The 18268-nt window shown below is 43.4% G+C and overlaps 1 protein-coding gene across 8 annotated transcripts in view; it reads left to right on the top strand.

The window, feature by feature from the left end:
• Farp1 (FERM, ARH/RhoGEF and pleckstrin domain protein 1) overlaps window positions 1-18268 on the top strand; it is a 259842-nt gene that overhangs the window by 192117 nt on the left and 49457 nt on the right. For 6 of the 8 annotated variants that reach the window (XM_046454767.2, XM_046454766.2, XM_046454770.2 and 3 more), the window contains 7 exons: window positions 250-364; window positions 1247-1394; window positions 3788-3883; window positions 12883-13046; window positions 13721-13789; window positions 15249-15324; window positions 16318-16561. In XM_046454767.2, the coding sequence (XP_046310723.1) occupies window positions 250-364; window positions 1247-1394; window positions 3788-3883; window positions 12883-13046; window positions 13721-13789; window positions 15249-15324; window positions 16318-16561 (912 nt within the window). The remainder of the gene's footprint in view (window positions 1-249; window positions 365-1246; window positions 1395-3787; window positions 3884-12882; window positions 13047-13720; window positions 13790-15248; window positions 15325-16317; window positions 16562-18268) is intronic. The other 2 variants (XM_046454771.2, XM_046454769.2) reach the window with 1 other exon arrangement.

Here is an 18268-nt window from a genome sequence, read left to right as displayed (position 1 = left end):
CTAAGTCCTCTTTCCACCTGTCAGTGGTGAGAACGAGTGTGGCTGTCTTCTTATGCTGCCACAACTGTTGACTACGCCTCGCGTCCCCGCCTCTGACGTTCATCCTGAGCTCGTCCCTCCCAGCTGCTCCCTGGTATTGTCTGTTAGCTCTGGCTTGCCAGCTGGGCGATTCAGCAGACTGTGAAGTGCTCATCCTACATGGTCTCTCTCTCTCTCTCTTTTTTTTTCTTTCTTCCTGTTTCTTTTTAGCTGAGATTGGGGATTTTGATGAAGCATTGGACAGAGAGCACTTAGCAAAAAACAAGTACATACCTCAGCAAGATGCGCTAGAAGACAAAATCGTGGAATTTCACCACAACCACATGTGAGTCCCGTGCATGGCTTCCTATGTCCTTGGAGCTCCCTGCCTCCCAGAAAGAAGGAATTGCAGAAAAGTCAGGGCCACCATTGTCAAGGCAACCGATGACAGTGGCAGCGTGTCTCTCATGGCATGGGTGTGTGCACAAACACACAGTTTTGACGAAACACACAAATCCTGGGGAAAAGATCACAGAGGCCAAGTGCCACGCAGGTCACCCCTTAATTAAGACAGGGGCTCAAGGCCCTGGCTTGCTTTCCTGTGAGACCTGAGTAAGTCTGTGACATTTTAGGACATCCCAGGCATTGGAATAAAAGGGAGAGTGTTAGACCCAAGGACCAGCTGGTTTTCATCATGACAGGAAATTGGGAGGGGAGGTGGGGAAGTAGCACAATGTAAGAATATATAAAAATTGAGAACCCTTGTAATGTCTCCATTTTTTGTTTGTTTCTTTGTTGCTTTTTCCTTGGATTAGTCGTTCCCTGGGCTTTTTCTTATTGCACCAAAATAGGCATTTGAGCCTGGTGACAGTAGGAGACCGTGTTGCTTTGAACCATGCCTGTGAGTTGAGATTATTTGCAAGCAACTAAAAGCTTGTTTAACACCATGATCTTTTATGCGACCTTGGAGGAAACTCTTTGAGTCTCCAAAAAGCTGTCCGAGTGCGAGACAGACTTTTGGAGCTTTGTTCCCCAGGCAATAGAGCTTCTGTCCTAGCTGTGAGGCTTGGGTTCTGGCCAATGGGAGACTGGGTGTCATCTGATCGCACAGCCCCACTTTTTGCCATGAAACACCTTTTATTTCCCCCGAGAAGCTGCTTAATCTCAAGTGAATATGCCCAGGGAGTGCAGACCTCCTGACCTTCCTCTGTCCTTTTTCTTTTGTCAGTGGACAAACACCAGCAGAGTCCGATTTCCAGCTCCTGGAGGTGGCCCGTCGACTGGAGATGTACGGGATCCGGTTGCACCCGGCCAAGGACAGGGAAGGCACTAAGATCAACTTGGCCGTGGCCAACACGGGAATCCTAGTGTTTCAGGTGAGAGGGTTGAGAACACAGCTGTCTCCCTTCCAGAGACGGGGAGGAGCGCGGGCCTGCCACCCTGGTACATGTGGGTGGCCCAGGTGTGACCTCTGACCGCTGTTTTCTAGAGAACTGGAAAAGGTAACCTCATCTCATGTTTCTGCTCTCCAGGGACCTGATTTCTAGATTCTTTTTCATTCTCCCTTGTGCTGGTTGAGAAATCCATATTGTAGGCTTCTTTAGGTTTATTGATCTTGTAGGATTGCAGAAACCTGTCTGTCTAGAGACCTGTGCTTAGAACATAGTACACTGGAATCACAATTTAGACCCCAGAATAAGCACTTTTTCCCATGAAGAAAGGACATTTGTTATAGTGACTTTTTTTTTAACCCAATTTGGGTTTAGGAAGCTTAATTAGGACTTCAAATATACCTAACTTAAAATGTGTAATGTGTACTTTTGAGATGGAGTAGTCTTATAAGTTCATAAAAACCATATCCTGGCACTGTAGTCATTTTGCAGGGGGAAAAGAAAAACCACTGTACTTGAAATCTTACCTGTATTTTATCTAAAGGTATAACGATTCTCTGCTCTCTAAAATGTGTGCTCTTAATCATCCAGCTATTGGACCATTGTATTGATCTGTGCTTTTCTCTTAATAGCTTCATTAAAGTGTTATTGACTTACCTGCACATATTTAAAGTGAGCAGTTTGGTAGATTCCTTCTGTATATAGGTTCAACACCACCCCTGCATGAGTGCCTTTTCTGTTACATGGAATGCTTGAGGCTGGATAACATAAAGAGATTTATTTAGCTTTTCATTTGGGAGGTTAAGAATCCAAACAGCATTGTACTGGTCCTTGGAATGGGCCCCCTTGGCCGTATCACCTCATGGTGGACGACATCACAGGGGCAGGATCGCATGTAAGAGGCAGAGATCACATCACCAGACAGGAAGCCAAAGCCGCAAGGTCTCTGGAGAACTACATTTCTCCTTCCCAAGACCATGCCCTCAGTGACCTAAGGACCTCCCATATCAGTGCTGCCCTGGGGACGAAGCCAGGGCACAGCAAACCACAACAACCCTCCAGAGTTTCCATAGTACACTGGTTTGAAACACCAGCAGGTAATCTGTGTTTAGTTTTAAATGTGTATGTAGAAAGCCTCTGCCTTTCTTGTGAATGGGCTCACATTTCACCCAGTTTTGAAGTTGCAACTGTGTGCTTGACCTAAAGCCTTTCATGACCTAAAGCTCAGCTGGTTTTTACTTGCGTTCCCCTTGGTATTTTATTAAAGTTACAGCAGTTCTCTGCTAATGCATCAGAAGTTTATGACAGGTGCTAATTTTTACACCCTGGGGGAATCACATCCCAGGAAAAGCGGGGTTTCCCATCTAGTGATAAGGAGCGATAGGTTCTGAGGGCAAGGTGGCATTTGCGGAGGTAGCGGCTCCTAACAGTTTCTGACCTGCCTAAATGATCCCTGAGCATCTATTAAGAAATGTGGTTTCATTACTACCATTAAATTCCAAAATCACAGTCCTTAAACATGTCTCAAAATCATAAGAAGGGAAAGAAGAATTCCACAATTGAATTACTTGGCTTTGATAGTGTTTGATACAATCTAGATATTGAGAATCGCTGGATAATTTAATTATGGACAAAGGCTGTGCCTCAGGATTAATCTTGCCAGTACCTGAATGCTTCATTCCTACCACTTGGAGTAGATGGGACGGATGTGGATGGGAGCTCAAGAGGAACCCTAATTTCGGTACAGTCAGGGTTGGGGGGATGTTTGTATCTGGCAGCTCCCCCTTGTCTATCATATCTCACCTGACCAGAGCTACCTGGGTTGTGAGTCTCCCCCAGAGACCACATGCCGCCTGGAAGACACCCTCAGGCCTCCTGCTCCCCCAGGGGAGGAAGATTGGTGAGCAGGAACCTGGACCAGGGTGAGCAGGGTTGGTTGTACTAACAATAGCTACCAAGTGGTTTTAGGCAAATTAGAATATATTCACTTGCAGTTTCCATGTCTATAAAACAAAGATAAGTCCATCTTGCTGGGTTTTGTATGACGCTTGATAAGATAAGGTGTGCACAGCCTAGGACAGACCTGGCACTCCACAGTGACAGCTGCTAGTTATTGTGGTGGTTGTCATGGTTTTATTTTTATTTATCTTTTTATCATTACCTTGACCAGCTCCTTCTCTCCCTGGAGGCAGACCTAGTTTGAGAGCTCGTATAATCAGTAGGAAATAATGATCCTGGATGCGTATCATCCGATAGCCACACACGCCGCGAATCCACAACGAAAGGCGTCTTTCCTGGGCAGTCTGATGTCAGCCCTGCCTTCGGCCCCGCGTTGCTCTCACGCATGTCCTGGCTCACGCGCTGCTCTTTCTTCTTAGGGTTTCACCAAGATCAATGCCTTCAACTGGGCCAAGGTGCGGAAGCTGAGCTTCAAGAGGAAGCGCTTTCTGGTCAAGCTCCGTCCAGATGCAAATGTAAGTGGCTCAGAGGTGAGAGGGGGCCAGCGGAGCCATGGCCGGAGCCAGGGGTTGAGTCTGCACTCACGGGCCTACCCTGAAGCTTTGGCCAGCTGCTGCCCAGGTGCTTTGGTAAAGAAATTTAAATATATAGGTGTGTGTGTGTGTGTGTGTGTGTGTGTACACACACACACACACACATTTATTTATTTATATTTATATAAATATTTTTTAAAATACATGTATTTATGCATACATATTTTTAAAATATTTATTTATTTATTTGTTTTGTACTGGGAGGCATGGACCTCCACACCCAACTTATAAGGAACTCTTGGGTGGCTGTATAGATAGCCATGCCAAAGTGCTCCATGATTCTATGTTGTCGTCGTGGTGTGCAGAGCTAGGTTCGGGTAGGTACAGATGTGCCCCTGGGGAGAGGGTCATTTCCCTGTACAATACAGGTAGCCGCCTCCTAACTAACAACCGGCGCTATGCTCCACTGTGTGTCAGCCCTACCCAGCTTCCAGACCCCAGTGAGCATTCTCCCATAGTGTAGGCATTGCCCTGCGCCCCAGAAGAGGTCCCCACTCCCCATTGCCCTGCTACAGAGCCCCCCTACTTCCCACAGGCCACACCAGGCCAGGGTCAGGAAAGGGGAGGCAGCCTCTTCTTCATCTGCCTGAACAACAACTATGGAGGAGATAAGATGATACATCCCTCAAGTCTGTCCCCACCCAGGGCTTAAGGGTCCTTCCTCTGGAAAAAGATGGCCAATGGCAGTCTAGGCTTATGGCCTATGGACTAGGTTTGTGGTTTATGGACGAGGCAGACTTCCGAGGCCTGACTGGGTAAGCAAGCGTCCACTGTGGATGGTTCTCTGGGGGAAAATGCTCTTTGAGTTCCAGAAAGCTTCAGAACCACAGCACATGTTGCCTGTAAGCAGAGGCTGCCTAAAGCCATGAGATCCCCCAAAGTAGCTGAAACTGCTGGGAATGGGAAGGACTGTGGTCCATTTTGTTTATGTAACATGGCCACTGTAATTGGTAGTGTTCAATGTGGAATAGAAAATTACCGTATTTTCTTTCTAGAATCAAAGAACACAAATTTTTCAGCTGAAAGTAATACTGTTGTACTCTAAAAGAACATAGTTTCATTTCCTGTATATTTCCTGGGGTTGCCTGGAGGCTGGAGTTTTATGCTTTTTGAGTGGTCTTTTTAGTTACACATGACAGAAGGATATATTTTGACATATCATACATACATGGAATATAGCTTCCCACTCTTGTGGTTCTACATAATGTTGAGTTACATTGGTCGTGTATTCATATATGAACATAGGAAAGTTACATCCAATTCATTTTACTGTCTTTCCTATACACTTCCCCATTTCCCCCTGTGAAATCTGGTGAACTTCCCCTTTTCCCTCCCTGCCCCCTATTATGAGTGAGCATCCACATATCAGAGAGAATATTCAGTGTTTGGTTTTTTTGGGATTCGCTTATTTCACTTAGCACTGTGGTCTCCAGTTCCATCTGTTTACCGACAAATGCCATAATTTCATTCTTCGTGGCTGAGTGATATTTCATTGTATATGTGTAGCACATTTTCTTTATCCATTCATCTGTTGAAGGGCACCTAGGTGGTTCCATATTTTAACTATCGTGAATTGAGCTGCTATAAACATTGATGTGGCCTATCCTATAGTTTGCTGATTTTAAGTCCTTTGGGTATATGCTAAGGAGTAGGATAACCAAGACAAATGGTGGTTCCATTCCAAGTTTTCTGAGGAATCTCCATACTGTTTTCCAAAGTGGTTGTGCCAATTTGCAGTCCCACCAGCTATGTATGGTTTTAACTTTTTCCCAACATCCTCACCAACATTTACTGTTACTTGTATTCTTGGTAATTGCCATTCTGACGGGAGTGAGATGGAATCTCAGTGTGTGGGTTTTTTTTTTTTTAAGTTGTCAATGGACCTTTATTCTTTTTTTAATCTTTTTGTTTATTTATTTATTTTTAAATGTGTAAGGATCGAACCTAGGGCCTCACACGTTCAAGGCAAGCGCTCTACCACTGAGCCACAACCCCCGCCCTCTCAGTGTAGTTTTAATTTGCGCTTCCCTAATTGTGCTAGAGATGTTGAACATTTTTTCATATATTTTTTAACCATTTGTATTTCTTCTATCAACTGTCCAGTTCCTTTACCCATTTATTGATTGGGTTATTTGGTTTTTTTGATGTTAAATTTTTTGAGTTCTTTATACATCCTGGAGATTAATGCTCTATCTGAGGTGAAGGTGGCAAATATTTTCTCCCCTTCTGTAGGATCTTTCTTCACATTCTTGATTGTTCCTTTGTTTTGAAGAAGCTTTTTAGTTTGACACCATCCTGGTTATTGATTCTCGCTTTTACCTCTTGCATTTTAGGAGTCTTGTGGAGGAATTTGGTTCCTAAGCCAACATGATGAAGAGTTGGGTCTACATTTTCTTCTAGTAGGAGTAGTATCTCTGGCCATTTTGACAATACATATTCTGTCTATCCAAGAACACGGGGGATCTTTTCATCTTCTAGGTCTTTGATCCATTTTGAGTTGAGTTTTGTGCAAAGTGAGAGATAGGGTTCTAATTTCATTTTGCTACATATGGATTTCTGGTTTTCCCATGATCATTTGTTGAAGAGGCTAAAATTTTCTCTAATGTATGTTTATGGTGCCTTTGTCTAGTATGAGATGGCTGTATTTATGTGAGTTTGTCTCTGTGTCTTCTCTTCAGTACCGTTGGTCTACGTGTCATGTTTTGGTGCCCATACCTTGCCATTTTTGCTACTGTAGCTCTGTAGTATAACTTAAGGTCTGGTATAGGGGTGCCTCCCGCTTCACTTTTCTTACTGAGGATTGCTTTGGCTCTTCTTGGCCTCTTATTTTTCCAAATGAATTTCATGACTGCTTTTTCCTATTTCTATAAAGAACATCATTGGAACCTTAACAGGAATTGCATTACATCTGTGTAGTACTTTTGGTAGTGTGGCCATTTTGACAATACTAATTCTGCCTATCCAAGAACATGGGGGATCTTTCTATCTTCTAAGGTTTTCTTCAATTTTTTTCTTTAGAGTTCTATAGTTTTCATCATAGAGGTCTTTCACCTCTTTTGTTAGAGGCTATTATGAATGAGATAGTTTTCCTAATTTCTCTTTCAGTTGATTGATCACTGATGTATAGTAATGCAATTGATTTATGGGTGTTAATTTTATATCCTTCTACTTTGCTGAATTTGTTTATGAGTTTTAGACATTTTCTTTCTTTTTTTTTTTTTTTTGTGTGTGTGTGGTGCTGGGGATTGAACACATGGCCTTGTGCATGCGAGGCAAGCACTCTACCAACTGAGCTATATGCCTAGCCCTAATACTATGTTTTCTAGTGGAATTTTTGAGTCTTCTAAATATAGAATCAAGTTGTTGGATAATAGAGATAGTTTGAGTTCTTCTTTTCCTATTCATATCCCTTGAATTTCTTTCTTCTAATTGCTCTGGCTAGAGTTTTCAGGACTGTTTTGAATAGAAGTGGTTAAAGAGGGCATCCCTGTCTTATTCCAGTTTTTAAAAGGAATGCTTTCAGTTTTCTCCATTTAGAATGATGTTGACCTTGGGTTCAGTGTATTTATAGCTTTTACAGTGTGAAGGTATGTTCCTACTATTTCTAGTTTTTCCAGTGTTTTGAACATGAATGAATGCTGTATTTTATCAAATGTTCTTCTGCATCTATTGAGATAATCATGTGATTCTTGTCTTTAAGTCAACTGATGTGATGAATTACGTTTATTGATTTCTATATGTTGAACTATCCTTGCATCCCTGGATGAACCCACTTGATCATGGTGCACTATCTTTTTAATACATTTTTGTATGCTATTTGTCAATATTTTATTACAAATTTTTACATTTATGTTATCGGATATGTTGGTCTGAAATTTTCTTTCCTTGATGGATTCATACAGTAAGTTTAAAAGGGTTCTCTCTTTTTCTATTTCATTGAATAATTTCAGGAAGATTGGGTTAGTTCTTCTTTGAAGGTCTGGTAGAATTTGGCTGAGAATCCATCTGGTCCCAGGCTTTTCTTTCTTGGTAGGCTTTTGATGGCATCTTCAATTTCTTTGCTTGAAATCCATCTGTTTAAATTTTCTGTGTCCTCCTGATTCCATGTGGGTAAGTCATATGTCTAGAAATTTGTTGATATCTTAAAATTTTTCTATTTTATTAGAGTATAATTTTCAAAATAGTTTCTTTTTTAAAATATTTTTATTTACATTTTAGTTTTCGGCAGACACAACAACTTTGTTTGTATGTGGTGCTGAGGATCGAACCGGGCCGCACCCATGCCAGGCGAGCGCACTACCGCTTGAGCCACATCCCCAGCCCCAAAATAGTTTCTGATTATCATTTGTATTCCAGTAGTGTCCCTTGTGGTATTTTCCTTTTCATTGATAATTTTAGTAATTCGAGTTTTCTCTCTTTCTTTTTATTAGCTTAGCTAACGGTTCATCAATTTTATTTATTTTTTCAAAGAACCAACTTTCTTTGTTGTTGATCTTGAGGGATTGTTACTTTTGTTTCAATTTCATTGATTTCAGCTCTGATTTTAATTATTCCCTATATTCTACTGCTTTTGATGTTGATTGGTTCTTTTTCAAGGGCTTTAAGATGTAATATTGGTTATTTATTTGTTGGCTTTCTATTCTTTTAATGAATGAGCTCAATGCAATGAACTTCTTAGCACTGCCTAAATAGTATCCCAGAGATTTTCATATGTTGTATCACTATTCTCATTTACCTCTAAGAATTTTTTTTCACTTCATCCCTGATTTCTTCTGCTATCCATTGGTCATTCAGTAGCATATTATTTAGTCTTCAGGTGTTACAGTAGCTTCTGTTTTTTATTTTATTATTGATGTCTAAGTTCATTTCATTATGGTCTGCTAGAATGCAAAATATTATCTCTTTTTTGTTTTTTGTTATTTGCTAAGAGTTGCTCTGTGGCCTAAGAATATACTTCCTTATCAGCAGCACATGGATATTTTAGAGAAGGATCCATGTGCTGCTGATAAGGAAGTATATTCAATCATTAATAAATGAAATATTCTATATATGTCTGTTAAGTCTAAATTATTAATTGTAGTTTTTAGTTCTATAGCTTCTATATTTAGTTTTTGTTTGGAGGATCTACCCAGTGGTGAGAGATATGTGTTAAAGTCATTAAGTCTTATTGTGTTGTGGTCTATTTGATTCTTGAAATTAAGAAGGGTTTGTTTGATATATATAGGTGCTCCATTGTTTGGGGAATAATATTTACAATTGTGGTTTCATCTTGACATATAATTCCCTTAAGCAGTATGAAATGTCCTTCTTTATCCCTTCTGATATTTTTTGGCTGAAAATCCACTTTAATTGATATGAGGACAGAATCCCCTGCTTGTTTATGAGATCCATGTGAATAATATGTTTTTTTCCCATCCTTTTTTCTTCACTCTGTGAATGTCTTTGCTATGAGGTGAGTCTCTTGGAAACAGCATATTGTTGGGTCTTGATTTTTTAATCCAGTCTGCTAGTCTATATCTTTTGATTGATGAGTGTAGGTCATTTACATTCATTGTTATTATTGAGATATGGTTTTTATTCCCTGTCATTTTGCTTTATTTTTGGGTTTCTGTTTGAATTAGTTTCTCCTGTGATTGACTATTCTTCTAGTGTAATTCCTCCTTTTGCTGATTTTCACTCTTATTTTTCATTTCTTCTTCATGAAATATTTTTAATATGTTTTGCAGAGCAGGCTTCTAGTTTTGACTATCTTAACTTTTGTTTATCATGGTAAGTTTTTATTTCATCATCATTTCTGAAGCTTAATTTTTCTGGTTATAGTATTCTTAGCTGGCATCCATTTACATTGCTTCTTTTTTAGATTTTTTAATTTTTTCTGTTGTAGACGGACTCAATAACTTCACTTATTTTTATGTGGTGGTGAGTACAGAACCCCATACCTTACATGTGCTAGATGAGCACTGCACCACTAAGCCAAAACCCCAGCCCTGGCGTCCATTTTTTCTTTTCAGAGCTTGATACATATATATTGTTCTGAGACCTCCTAGCTTTGGGGATCTGGATTGAGAAATCTGAATTGGTTTCCCTTTGATTATGACTTGTCATTTTTCTCTGGCAGCCTTTAAAACTCTATTCTTATTCTGTACACATTTTCATGGTAATGGATCTGTTGTGATTTTGTATATTTGGGATCTTGTAAGCCTCTTGTATCTGATTTTCCATTTCATTCTTTGGTTTGAGAAATTTTCTGATACTATTTCATTGAAAAGATTGTGCATTCCTTTGGTTTGTATCTCTGACCCTTCATCTATCCCAATAAAATTTAAATTTGGTCTTTTCAGGTTATCCCATATTTCTTGGAAGTTCTGTTCATGGTCTCTTTACATCTTTTCTTCATGGTCAATTTTATTTGCAAGATTATATGTTTTGTATATGTAGTTTCATTGCCTGAAACTCTGTCCTCCAAGTAGTCTAGTCTGTTGCTGATGCTTTCCATTAAATTTTTAATTTGGTTTATTGATTCTTTCATTTCAAGGATTGCTGCTACATTTTTTCCCCAAAATCTATTTTTATTGAAGTGGTCTTTTGCTTCCTGTATTTTCTCTCTGATATTGCTCCTTAAATTGTCTTTTGCCTCATAGATTAGTTTAATTATGACATTCTAAACTCCTACTCTGACATTTCTTCCACTGTGGTGGCAATACATTCTATTTTTGAAGTATGTTGGTTTGTTTGGGTCAATTTGTTCCCTTGATTTTTCATGTTTGTGTGTCTCCCCATCGAAGAGTATGGATGTGAGGCAGTAGAGTTTCTACCCCAGAGACTTATAGAGTCCCTGAAGATTTCCAGTACCTCACCTTTTAAGGGAAGACAAATAATAACAACTACCAATGCAAACAGTATACAGCATTAAACCAAATTGTCCCTGCTTTGACATCTACAATGTTGTCACAACAAACAGAAATGATATGATCAGTTATTGCCTACAATAAAAACAGTAAGTTTGCAAAACAATAATTTTACAATTTCAAATGGTGGACATATAGAGAAGAGAAGTGATGTAGGATGTGATAATTATGAGGGAGGAGAAAAGAGGAAAAAAGTAAAATTAAAGGAAGAGTGAAAGAAGGAACAATAGATTGTCTTAGCAAGAGAAAAGAAAGAGATTCAAGAGAAACAGGCAAGTGAGAAAAAAAATATATAGTAATAATTTAAAAAATTAAAAATAAAAGAGTATACAAAACAAAACTGAAATATACTAATTAAACTTCCTAGTCCTCGAAAACTTATCCATGAAAAACATGGTTTCAAAAATGAAGATGAGAGAAGAAAAAAAATATGAATAGTATAAATGTCCATGAATCATTAAGGCCACAATTAAGCAGAGAAAAGAAAAAAATGAGAAAAAAAAGTCTCTGAAAAGAATTGTTTCCTTTGGAGTTCAAAAGATTCTCGGCCTCCCTTCTCAGCAGTTAGGTAGGGTTGTCTGGAGTATGATGCTTGCTCCACCCTCCGAGTGGGTGTGCTGGGTAAGAGAGGTGATCTTGTAGGGGGAACCCCTGGAGTGGGGGTTTAGGTTTAGATTGACTCCAGGCTCTTCACTGGATGCCAGTTGGTCTGGAGGTTCTAAATCCACACACTTCCAAAGCCCAGCAATTGCCAGTGCACGCTGGAAGACTGCTCCCAGGATCTCCCCTGAGTGCCACTCAGGTGGTGGAGGAACCAACTCTAGTCCACTCCATCACCTGCGGACCCCAAGGTTCCTGGTCTGGGTTCAGTCTCCAAACTGACTCTCCTGCTCCTGCTCTTTCAAATTCCCAGCCAGGAGCATCTCTCCCAGCCAGTCCTGCAAGCAGCCAGATTAAAGGAGGAGGGGGAGAGCTCAGTGGGTTTCTATGACCACTGACCCCTGTATAAACCTCTCTCCATGTTTGATTTTCTCCTGGTCACTTAGGCACACTCTATGTCGGTGGGTTGGCCAGGCCTGTATTTGAGGCCAGACTCGGGTTTCCCAGGACTCGGCTCCCTCAGCTGCAGTCACAGCGCTGTAGATGCAAAATGGTTCCTTCGTCTGTCCTCTACACCAGTTTCTTTCCTATTAGGGCTATTTGCCTTGTGGTTTAGTCAGGCAGCATCTTTGATCTCTAAACTCTCTATACCCAGACAGGCCTCAGACCCCCTTAAAATTCCAGTTCCTTTAATCCCCTTATCATCCCTCCTCTGTGCTCGTGGAGGGACCTCTCTGGTTGGTGTCCCAGCCATGGTAGTGGCTATGGCACTAGAGATTTCTTCCTTATGTTATTATATCCAACCTCCTAAGTCCCCAATCTATTTTGAGTGTCCAGTATTAAATTCCAGTAAGGTATCCCACCTCTTTTTTCTTCACTCACCTGAGAAGCTGCCTGTCTGCTCTCTTGGTTTTATGCCACAGAGCAGCCAGGAAAGTGGCCTGCCCTATTATTCCACCTCCTTGAAACCTCTCTATGTGCTGCTTAGTAGAAAATGACTCGAGATAAAAGTCAGTGTTAACAGGAACCATGAGGAAGAAAGCAGGAGGAAGACTGGTGTTTTAGTCATTTTAAAGAGGCAAAAGAGGAATTTTAATACTTGGATTTTTCTTTTTTAAAGAAGAAAATGTAAGCCAAGTGATTGCGGTTTGTTTATGGATTCTGTCAAAGCAGGATACCATTTCTGCTCAGTCTGTGCCACTGGTTTGTGTTGGTTCCTAAAAGGAATTCCGTGGGGAAGAAGATGTCCTTGGAACAACTATATTTGAATGAGTCTTTGAATTAATGATCTTGCTGCGATTAAAATGCACAGTTGAAAATTTATTGGACAAATTCATTTCTATTCCTTTTCTCATGTTTCAACAGAATGACTGTGAACATCGGAAAAACCAAAGCTCTTTTTTGTTCTTTCAGAGCTCATACCAGGACACCTTGGAATTCCTAATGGCCAGTCGGGATTTTTGCAAGTCCTTTTGGAAAATCTGTGTGGAACATCACGCCTTTTTTAGACTTTTCGAAGAGCCCAAACCAAAGCCAAAGCCTGTTCTCTTTAGTCGAGGGTCATCATTTCGCTTCAGGTAATAACGCCACTTCATACCTGTTCGTTTGCCATGGAAGTGTGACTGAGACGTTTCCTAAGACCTGTCACAGCTGTTGTGACACAGAGCAAGGAGTTAGGAGGAACACTTACTGGGCTGCAGGAGCTGTGGTTGATGGGGACCTTGGCTTGGCTCAGAGTGTCATCCTTAGAGAGCCACGTGGCAGTTACCCAGCCCCAGTAAACACATAATTCTCTAATCCAGAAATAATTTCCTTTCTCTGTAGCAGCAAAGTATCTTATTTACATTTAGAACCCTATGTAGACTTGCCCATCTTTGGTTCGCATTTGAGTTCTTAACAAGTATCTGAGTGTCTACCATGTGTTGAATCCTGTTGGAGCTAGTGGAAGTCCAACAATGGACCGCACTGTCCCTCCTGTCATGATCTGTCTGTGGATGGTTGCTTCATAGCCAAACACACTCATTAGTGGGTTAAGTTAATGGAAGACCGTGTCTATTATACTGTGGAGAGAGTGAATGGACACAGCAGCTCAGGTTCTCTTAGGGATTGCTCTACTCCTAGCTGGCACAGACACCTGCGTTTCCCCCAGTTAGGGAAGGCGGGGAAGCAGAGATGGCGGAGCTCTGTGTATATGTATTTAAATGAGATCACCTCGGTGTCTTTCCCTTTCCTTCCATGGTCTGCATTTTAGCGGTCGGACTCAGAAGCAGGTTCTCGACTATGTTAAGGAAGGAGGACACAAAAAAGTGCAGTTTGAAAGGTAAGAGGAGGGGCTGGGGATGTGGCTCAAGCGGTAGCGCACTTGCCTGGCATGCGTGCGCCCCGGGTTCGATTCTCAGCACCACACACAAAGATGTTGTGTCCGCCGAAAACTAAAAAATAAATATTTAATTTCTTAAAAAAAAAAGAAAGGTAAGAGGAGCTCTGATGCTGGTCCATACTCATCAGGCAACAGTCTGTTACTCCTGAGCGTTTCTTCACCAGGCTTGGGCTTGGGTAGTGTCACGATTCCTGCCCCACAGTTACCCTCAGCAACTTTGGTATGAGAGGAGCATTTTTTGACCCTGGGCACACACTCAAGAGTAAGGTGAAATGAGAAGAATACAGTGACAATGAGGAAGATGGGGTGGCTTGCTGAGGGCGGGGTCAGCAAACCAAAATTATCATGTAAAATTGCCTTCAGGCTATGTACATAAGGTGGACACACAACCTTCATGGACTTCATGTTGGGCTCCATCCCCGGGACACCTCATTATGTATGTGCATATGTTCCCCAACCTGAAGAAATCTAATTATGCATCCCACTTTTTAACAGTGTCCTGTTTTTAAGATCCATCTGAAGTGTCCTGTAGTATTATAGTGTTTGTTTTCATTCCTTGTTGATAAACATTCGAGTTATTTCAGTGTTGTGTTTTGATTTTGCTGAAACAAACCTTATGCCAATCTCTGATGGTTTATGTCCTTTATTCAGAAATGCCATGCGCAGGAAGGAGGGTTTTGCCTGCATATCTGGAGATAACAAACCCTGTAATTTTTTTGAACAAGTAGCAATTTATATTTTGAGGACCACATAAGAGGTGGCCCCATTCACTCTTGTCGTGCAAACATCCAAATGTAGCTGTTCCACAGGATATATTTATACTGTTTCCTGAATCTGAGTACCTGAAAATTTTTCCTGATGCCTTCTTCAGTGGGAGTAGGGATACACGTGAACCAAGGAGGGGAAAAGATAAAGGAGCCGTGTTACTGGTCTTGAAGTCCCTTCTTTCTACTTCCAGGTCTATAATTCATGTAGCCCTTTGTCCCTAAGAGAGTAAGTTGATAGTGGTGATGCGCTCTACTATAGAACGGATGTAGAAATTAGTTCTACGTAATACCCGAATTGATTTCCTGTTGTTAGACCACGGCTCGCAATTCAGAGCCTCCGAGGCCCAGCGGTTCTTCTAGCCTTGAGTCCTTCCCAGTGAGCGGAGGTGCCTGTCTGTCAGGCCGGCTGCAGCTGCACAGGGATGGCAGAACGTCCTCAGAGTGTGCCTTTCCCAGTGCCACGCAGGTGTTGGAGAAACAGGACCAAGTGAGGGTTTCCAAGTCCTGCTCCTGCAAGCAGCTTGGATTTCCTTATCAAGAGAGGACCTGGTGCTGCTTCAGTGGAAGGCCTTTCTGTTTTATTTAAAAACAAAATTCTTCTAATGTTAGCTGTCTCCTGTGATCTCTCCCAGAAAACACAGCAAGATTCATTCCATCCGGAGCCTTGCTACGCAGCCCACAGAACCAAATTCAGAAGTGCCAAAACAGGTCAGTGATCGTTCTAACTGATCACCGAATTCCTCCGCCGAGCTCTGGGCCTGGCAGAGTGCTTTCTAGTCCTTTGTCCCTTGGGGTGTTACAAATGGGAATAAGGTTGTGTACTACCTCTGACCAGCAGAGGCTTTGTGCTCTGTGGGCACAGCAGGAGTGGGGCCTATTTTTGGCTGACTGTCCATGTCTAGGCCTCTGGAAAGTTCTCTCTATTGGCTGGAACTTGGAGGCAGAGACAGGCACAGACGCTAAGAAGCTGAGCCCTCCTGCCTGCTGTGAAGAGGCAGGACCCTCTTTGCTGCAAGTGGTGCCAGGGTTGGGGGCCTCAGCCGGCTCAGAGCTGGGCAGCAGGTTCCCAGGACTCGTGTTACAGGGCAGTGACCACACTGGCACCAGAAGACGTTCTTGCTCTTGTGCGGAGGGTGGCGAGAGCTCATTTTCCCCGGAGTTGGCCTCTGGGTACATTTTCAGGGTTTTCTCTTGAGGAGAATGAGACCTTTGTTGAGAAGGAACGTGCAGGAGGTTTCATTGTGCCAGTCCAAAGAGAGCTCTCAACCTGCCTGGCCCCTGGGAGGTGTAGCTGAGAGGACATGGTGTTCCCAAGGGACAGGCGGGGGGTCCAGGACGGGCTTTCCTTCTGTCCCTACCCACCCTTGCTTCAGAAGCTTCTCGTGGGCTGGAAGGGCTTTTCCACAGAAACCCAGCCTGACACCGTGGGTCCTAGACAGCAGGGACAGTGACTAAGTGCTGCTGGGACCCAGCCTCAGCTTCCTACCCTGAAAGAACCTTCCAGGTCACGACGCCCTTCCAAGCACCTGCTCCTCATCAGAGCATCGTGGAGTCCGGGGGAGGGCCAGGCAGGCTCTGAGTGGCAGACCTTTCAGCCCCTGGAGCCCGAGGAGCGGTTATCAGACTCTGACTTCTATTCCCGTAGCTCCGGACTAACAGTCCCCTTTCTCTTCCTGTCCCTTCCCCGCCCCCCCCCCCCAGTCTCCGCAGAGCACCAGCCTTACATTCGGAGAAGGTGCCGACTCCCCGGGTGGCCAGAGCTGCCAGCAAGGAAAGGAACTGAAAGTGTCCACCCCAGAGTCAGGGCCACAGCAAAGCCCCGCTCTGAAGAAGAGCCAGCCGGCCGACAGAGCCACCAAGGCGCCAGCCGAGGAAGAGGAGGAGGAGGAGGGCGTCAAGGAGCGCGTCCAGCAGAGTAAACCTCAGCCCCCGCAGCCTAGCACAGGTCCCGCATCCCGGGCTGCCAGAGGCAGCAGCACTTCCATCCCTTTCATTGACTGCAGTGATGTAGATAGTGAATACGACCTCCTCAGAGAACAAGCCTCCCAGTCACGGTCCCAAACAAATGACAACTATGAGGGTGATTTGACCAGCGGTGTTTATCTGCTCTCCAGGGATGAGAGGCATTCAGAGGCTAGGCGCAGGGCTTCCCCTCCCTCTGTGAAGTCCTCCCGGCCTCCTTCCAGACAGTTCCTTGATGACGATTCAGCAGACATAACCTTTGACCTGAGTGGGAGTCCTGGACTCCCAAGACATAGCTCCCTGATAGATGAAATGTTCAGGGCCTCAACTGGTCACAGCCCCCTGGCCACCCAATTGTCCCCCGGCAGCAGAAGTCCAAGTCCAGATATGAGTTGGGACAGAACCGGGTCCCAGGGCTATGTTTCTGAAAACGGACATGAGCTTAGAGAGAGAGACACGGGAGAAGACGCTCTCCCAAAGAGGGGTCCTCAGGATGAAAACTGTTCCCCCACCCTGCAGAGGCCATACTTACGGAACCTCCCCAGTAGGTACAACAAGTCAGAGACAGATCCGCTCATCCTCAGCCAGGTAGCGTCTGCCGCAGAGGACGGGGATAGGCTTGATGACCACCAAAAGGGAGGCCTAGCCCACACAGCCACTGCTGAAGCTAGAATGCTGGCCAACGGTGCACCTCTCAGGGGTCCCCCCTCCAAGGTGCCCCTCGTGCGGTCAGTGCACACCAGTGGCGTGGTGGGCCAGCAGGCACCCTTGCACATGACAGAGGGCCCCACCAGCAGTGAGACTGAATCCAGCGATTCGGACTCTGCTCTGGTGAGCCCCCTGGGCCAGCCCCTCGTGTTTGGCCGCCCCGCAGTTGTGAGTTCTTCTTCTGTGCGGAGAAGTCAGATGGCCTCAGGTGGGCTGCCTCCAAGTGAGGAGAAGGAGGAGGAGGAGGAGGAGGAGTGAGGACGCTGGAAGGCAAGTGGCCAGCTGTTGGTTAGCGGGGGTCATGAGTCCAGGGTTGCAACAGAGATGATCCATTCTAGTGACTTGCTAATTTTTAGACAACATTTGTTAGAGGAAGTTTTGGACAGGCACAGGTTTGGACAGGCATACGACTTCTAAAATCTTTAAGAAAGACAAAACTTCACACAAGTGGCTTATTTCCAGACGAGGTGGACGGTGTCCTCATGACAAGGTACCAGGAGCTTATGTGTCTTACTGGTTGAAGGCTAGGAAGAAACACTTCATGACGGATCTGGTAACGTGCATAGTGTGTTATATTTATATGGCAGTTTTCCATGTGTTCAGCTCTGTGTGCAGATCCCCCTCCTGTTGGTTGAGTGTCTGAAGTGTTTTTGAGGTCACAGGAAAGGCACTGGCTACCTCTCTCTTCCCTTTTGTAAAAGGAAGGCGGCTTTTCTCTGCTTCATAAAATGAGGAGTGGACAAAATTCAAGGCCCAGTGTCCAGAGCTGATTGCTAATTGAGATTGTATCAGTGAAATTTTAGTCAAGAATAATGAATATTTTAATGGGAAGAATGTGGGGTTGTCTCTGCTTTCTAGGCTTCATATGAAATGCTATAAAGGTCATCAGATCCCCCTTGAATCCTGACCAACTTGGAATTGCTGGTTTGGTTTGGGCTTGTATTGGCAGGTCAAATTGCTGGTTAGATTGTAAGAAGTCGTC

This window comes from Marmota monax, unplaced genomic scaffold, assembly GCF_021218885.2.
Source record: "Marmota monax isolate L192 unplaced genomic scaffold, Marmota_monax_Labrador192_F-V1.1 WCK01_AAM20220418_F8-fsc00026, whole genome shotgun sequence".
Taxonomy (NCBI): domain Eukaryota; kingdom Metazoa; phylum Chordata; class Mammalia; order Rodentia; family Sciuridae; genus Marmota; species Marmota monax.
This window is presented reverse-complemented; position numbering and strand designations above follow the sequence as displayed.